The 6,182-nt window shown below is 32.1% G+C and overlaps 2 protein-coding genes across 2 annotated transcripts; both read left to right on the top strand.

Moving 5' to 3' along the window:
- Positions 1-647: 647 nt before the first annotated feature.
- On the top strand, positions 648-953 carry LOC123896005. The gene has a single exon (XM_045946464.1). The coding sequence runs from the start codon at positions 648-650 to the stop codon at positions 951-953; it is 306 nt and encodes a 101-aa protein (XP_045802420.1).
- Positions 954-2,132: 1,179 nt separating this feature from the next.
- Positions 2,133-5,434, top strand: LOC123893782 (aspartic proteinase CDR1-like). Its single transcript, XM_045943581.1, has 3 exons — positions 2,133-2,505; positions 4,524-4,628; positions 4,677-5,434. The coding sequence occupies exons 1-3, from the start codon at positions 2,133-2,135 to the stop codon at positions 5,432-5,434; spliced, it is 1,236 nt and encodes a 411-aa protein (XP_045799537.1).
- The last annotated feature ends 748 nt before the right edge of the window (positions 5,435-6,182 follow it).

Here is a 6,182-nt window from a genome sequence, read left to right as displayed (position 1 = left end):
CAGAGTTAATTAAATAACGGGTTTGGGTGTTACACTGTGCGAAGCTTTGAACTTAATGCTCAGAAGCAGATTTTGTGCAGAATTTTGGTGGGGGCAAAATCCAACAAATTATAAAATAAGGGGGGGTAAAATTCCGCATTTTAAAATAGGAAGGGTAAAATTCCGCATTTTTCAAAACATGGGGGTAAAACTGCATTTAAGCCAATAAAATATCATTAATGTAAGATAGGAATTATAATAAAGCTTCATATAATAAACATATCCACACTATCATAAAATTTGAAAACTCGTGTATTTTTTAAATACGAACATTAATTTAGTAATTCTATAAAATAAATTTTTATTTTTATTTTATAGGTGGAAATCTGTTAAATATTTGCACTGCACTCATTGTGGATTTATATGCTTATATTTCTAAAATAATTTTTATATTTTGATATGATAAAAAATTTAATACTCGAGAATATTTTTAAAATACCAACATTAATGTAATATTTCTATAAAATATATGCAAAAACCGTTAATATTTGCAACGCGCTCGTTTATATAGAGATACTCAATGAATTAACGGATTTTCTGAATTTATTGGGATTGCTACTAGCTTACAAGCCGAGCTTCATGCCATTTACAACGGTCTTTGTTTAGCAATGGACCGAGGTTTCAACAATGTGATTATTGAATCGGATTCTACAATTGCAATTGGTTTGGTGGAACATGATATCTCTCCTCTTCATCCTTATGCTCCTCTCATCAAGAAAATTAGACAATTCCAAAACATGGATTGGACTATTGCTTTCCATCATACTTTTAGAGAAGGCAACGAGTGTGCAGATTGGCTTGCCAAGAAGGGCGCTACCTCAGATGTCTCCCTAAAGATTTGGCATAGTTGTCCTCCTCAGCTTAGTAATGTTTTGATAGCTGATGTTTCAGGTGTTGCTCGCCCGCGAGCCTAGTTTGCTTTCTATTTTTTTATTTTCTGATGTATCAAAAAAAATTAATCGGAATTAATAAGGATAATTAAGGGGAAATTTGTAAGTAAAAATAGAACGTTCGTCAATGTAATAATTAAATATTTACGAAGATAACAAATTAATATTTAATGTTGAATTTCATCAATTTTTTTTAACCTTCTAGTTTCCATGAAAATGAAGTTTTGGTAATTCAGAGTTCGACCACGAGATAAGTAAATTGTTCCCACCAAAAATCGAACTCGTAAATTCATCAATTAAGTAATACAATTAAAATGTATTGCATTGAATTAAATTATACTACTTTAAACAAATTCGGTAGAAAAATAATATCAAGAAAAAATCCGATAGAAAATCTTAAATAAAATCTCATTAAAGTATGATAGGAATTATAATCAAGTTTTCATATCATAAACATTTTACCTTATTCTTTCTTTTCTATTTTTGCTACAACATTTTATTTTTTTATTTTTTGTCTGTTGTAACAAAAAAAATTGTCTAGTAGTCTAGTGATCTAGTTGCAAAATTCACATACTTCTAAGAAAAATGAGAAATTGAGAGTTTTATCCTCGGTCCTTCAATAATGTTTCTAGTAACTACTATTATCGATTGAGCTACACCTAAGAGACACGTTTTATTTCATTCTTACTCCCTTTATTCTTTTTTTATTTGTTGCATTTGTGTAATTTTTTTGTTTCTATTTGTCGTTTTCAAAGTTCAATAAAATATTAATTATTACTATCTCCAGTATTTTTTATAAGAAACTATTGATTTTTTAGGTTCATTTAATAATTGATGTACTTGATTTATATTATAAACCAGATACATCAATCAATTATTAAATGAATATAAAAAAGGAGTTGTTTCTTATAAAAATGATCGATTATTTATATTATAAAAAATATTCTAGTAAATTATTTAATGCTGAGACAGAAATAGATTGAAAGAGGATAATAAATTATTTAAGATATTATAACAAGAAAAAAAATAATTATAATAAAAGTAACAAGCTTTATTTATTATTTTGGTATGTAAAAAAAGTAGAAATGCATAAAAGGAAGTAGTTGGATCATTTCCCATGCGATTCCAGCTATACAATCTCACAAAAGCCTTATAAATGAGTGCACGTACGTTCATTAAACATCTCTTTCTGTGATAGCAACAATGAATGCACGTTCATTTTTCACCCTTCTTGTTTTTACCCTTTTTTGTTTCATTATTTCTCTTTCTCGTCCCCTAAACAATGGTTTCACCGTTGAACTCATCCACCGTGATTCTCCAAAATCTCCACTCTACCAACCTACCCAAAACAAATACCAACTTGTTACCAATGCCATGCGTCGTTCCATCGACCGTGTCAATCATATTTACAACTATTCTATCGTTAATATAGGTTATACAACTGTAACCTCCGGTGATGGTGAGTATCTAATTAGTTATTCAATTGGTACCCCACCATTTAAGGTATATGGTTTTGTTGATACCGGTAGTGACCTTGTTTGGCTTCAATGTGAACCTTGTGTTCAGTGTTACCCCCAAACCTGACGCAGTACGGAAGCGTGAAGGTTAGCAAAACGCTAAACCTAATGGATAAAGACAAGCCGCAAACACAACTTGTCAAAATAGGGTTTCGGAGTCCACCGAAAGAGCAATTTAATCTAGAATCCACTAGACTTCCGGAATCCACCAGAAGGAGTAACTAATCTAGAATCCACTAGACTTCCGGAATCCACCAGAAGGAGTAATTTGGAGTCCACCAAATTTGAGAAAATTCTCTATAATTTTATTGAATGAAAAGGTTGCCTTCAAGGCTACAATAGTTTACCTTAAATAGTAGTGAAAAATAAAAATAACAAATCTTCTAAAAGATTGTAAAAATAAAAATAACAAACCTAGCTAAATAAAAATAACAAATCTACCTAAAATATAAAAATAACTAATCTAGGTGAAATATAAAAATAAGAAATCTACCTAAAATATAATAAAACTAAATCTAACTAAAATAATAAAATACTGAAGAAATCCTCCTACATCAGTCTCCTCTACCTCAAAAGAACTCGACCCCGAGTTCTCATCTTGATAAGGAGCCTCATCTGCTTGATACTGACTCATGCGTTTATCATAGTAGAAACTTAGTATCGGTTTTTCTTTAATTACCAAATTCTTTCTCGTTTGCTCGATAGCTACTTTTTGCTCTTCTTTTAGTCTTGTCTCATACCGACTCTTTTCTTCTTTAAAAGCTTGATTTTTCTCCTCTAACTTGAGATACAACTCCCTTCGTTTTGTTACACGTTCTAAGCTTCTAAAAATAGGGAATGAACCTTGAGTTATCCTTGATCTTGCAGTGTGCATTGACACAATAGACCAATTGCCTTCATCAACATAGTTCTTCTCCGAATCATCTCGTTCATCGATCTCCTTCTTCTCATCTTTGGATTCGTCCACTTCAACCGAAACATCTTGTTCAGCTACTAATTTAACTTCTTTCAGTTTTGTTTGATCAGAACGATCGTTGAGTTTCTGCGGAAGAGATGGTTGACTATCATCTAGGGTTTCGGTATCTGTATCAACAATATGTTCGTAGGATCCATTCTTTTTAGTAACACCAGCTTCAATATCAACAACAAATTTTATTGAGTTTAACTCTTTGTTGCCACCGATTTTATGCACTTCATGGTTCTCACTCTCGTCTTCAGGCAAATCAGTATTCCTGTTTGTTGTTTTGACCGTAAAAATATTGTTTGTCTCATGACCATTCTCAACAAACAAATCGATTTTAGTACATTCTTTTACCTCATGTTCCTTTGCTTCAAACTTATCCGCTGCGAGTTTACAAGCAACGTGTCCTTTATCTCTATGATGCCGTCGAACGTTGTTGGTGGTATTGTAGTAGGCGTTGTTGTTGTTCAAACAATTTGATAATATCGTTATTTGTGCACTCAAAGCAGTTAGGGCTGCGGTAACATCCGCGGTAAATCCCTCAAGGTCTGCCCTGGTCGCTGGTTTATCTCCCATGACTGTTCAATTCACGAAAGAACAGGGGAAACCTGCTCTGATGCCAACTGACGCAGTACGGAAGCGTGAAGGTTAGCAAAACGCTAAACCTAATGGATAAAGACAAGCCGCAAACACAACTTGTCAAAATAGGGTTTCGGAGTCCACCGAAAGAGCAATTTAATCTAGAATCCACTAGACTTCCGGAATCCACCAGAAGGAGTAACTAATCTAGAATCCACTAGACTTCCGGAATCCACCAGAAGGAGTAATTTGGAGTCCACCAAATTTGAGAAAATTCTCTATAATTTTATTGAATGAAAAGGTTGCCTTCAAGGCTACAATAGTTTACCTTAAATAGTAGTGAAAAATAAAAATAACAAATCTTCTAAAAGATTGTAAAAATAAAAATAACAAACCTAGCTAAATAAAATAACAAATCTACCTAAAATATAAAAATAACTAATCTAGGTGAAATATAAAAATAAGAAATCTACCTAAAATATAATAAAACTAAATCTAACTAAAATAATAAAATACTGAAGAAATCCTCCTACATCAAAACCTCTCCTATATTTGATCCTTCATTATCATCAAGTTACAAAAACATTCCTTGCTACGATGACACATGTCTGTCTACGACAGGTACCTCTTGTGATGTACTAGGTTTTTGTGAATATAATGCCAATCATGTTGATCAATTGGTATCACGAGGATATCTTAGTGTGGATACTCTGACATTAGATTCCACCAACGGCAACTCTGTTTCATTTCCTAATACTGTCGTGGGATGTGGATACATAAATAATGGGACGCTTCATGGTCCAAGTAGCTCTGGTATAGTTGGTCTTGGAAATGGAGAAAATTCCTTTGCAACACGATGGAGTTCATCAATTGGTGGAAAATTCTCTTATTGCTTGGTTTCATCGTTGTCTAAGTCAACCAGCAAACTCAATTTTGGTGATGCAGCGGTGGTTTCTGGAGATGGAGCTATGACAACTCCTATAGTGAAAAAGAATGGACAAAGTTTTTACTACTTGACATTGGAAGCATTTAGTGTCAATGACAAATTAATAGAATTTAGCGAACCTACAAATGATGGTAACATCATAATTGATTCTGGTACAACACATACGTTTTTGCCATACGATCTTTATAATAGATTGGAATCGGCTGTTGCCGAAAATATTAATAAAGAGCGTGTTAAGGATCCAAATGGTATATTTAATCTTTGCTATGATATCACATTTGAAGGATTTGATGATCCTCTAATCATTGCACATTTTAAAGGTGCAGATATTAGATTGCATTCTAATAGTACCTTTGTTGCAATCGGTGAAGGAATTATTTGCTTGGCTTTTTCACCATATAAAATGGCGATCCTTGGAAACATGGTTCAACAGAACATGTTGGTTGGTTATAATCTTGTTCAAAATACTGTTACATTTATGCCTACTGATTGTACCAAGTAGTATTCAATGTAGGTTTTGTTTAATTCAATAATTCATATAATAAAACTTGCATTATATATTTCATTGGGTTGGAAATTATATTTTTAGTTTGCAGTAATGTTGGTTTTGTTTTTTTATCACAAATATACCTAATTTGTCTAAACATATTATTTTTATAAGTTCTATACATATTCTTAAAGACACATTTTTTTTTTATAGGATCGGAAATCAAAATTCATTAATTTTATAGAAATGAAAAATAAATTTAACCCTATAATAATTTTTTTTTAAGGAACTACAGTAATCCAACAAAATGCTTGAATTAGAAAAGACCACTGTGTGTCTCCGTGAGCTTAACTTAGTTGGTAGGGATATCGCATTATATGTGCAAGAGCTCGGGTTTGAACCCGGGACAGTCCACTCATTCACCTTTAAGGTGGATTTTTTAGCCACTAGGCAAAAAAAAAAAGACCACTGTGTTAATTTTTTAAAACAATTTTTTTATCTAAAAATTAGAGTGCATGCATCACAAAACTTCACATTCCCAACTAGGAAATGTTTCTAAAAATGGTATGTGAACAATTTTAATACCTTTTCTTTTTGGTGAACACTTCGGTACACATATTATGTGGATGTGTACCGATACACCGCTGATGTGGTTAACAAATGGCAATCATTTATTGCAGATTTTATTTCTTTATTAGGTTTTCTACATATATTTTTTTTACACAAAATTTCTATATTAAACATTACTTTTTAATATTTACAA

Source organism: Trifolium pratense, linkage group LG7 (genome assembly GCF_020283565.1).
Source record: "Trifolium pratense cultivar HEN17-A07 linkage group LG7, ARS_RC_1.1, whole genome shotgun sequence".
In the NCBI taxonomy this organism is placed as follows: Eukaryota; Viridiplantae; Streptophyta; class Magnoliopsida; order Fabales; family Fabaceae; genus Trifolium; species Trifolium pratense.
Note: the sequence above shows the minus strand (reverse complement) of the source record. Positions and strands in the feature narration are given on the sequence as shown.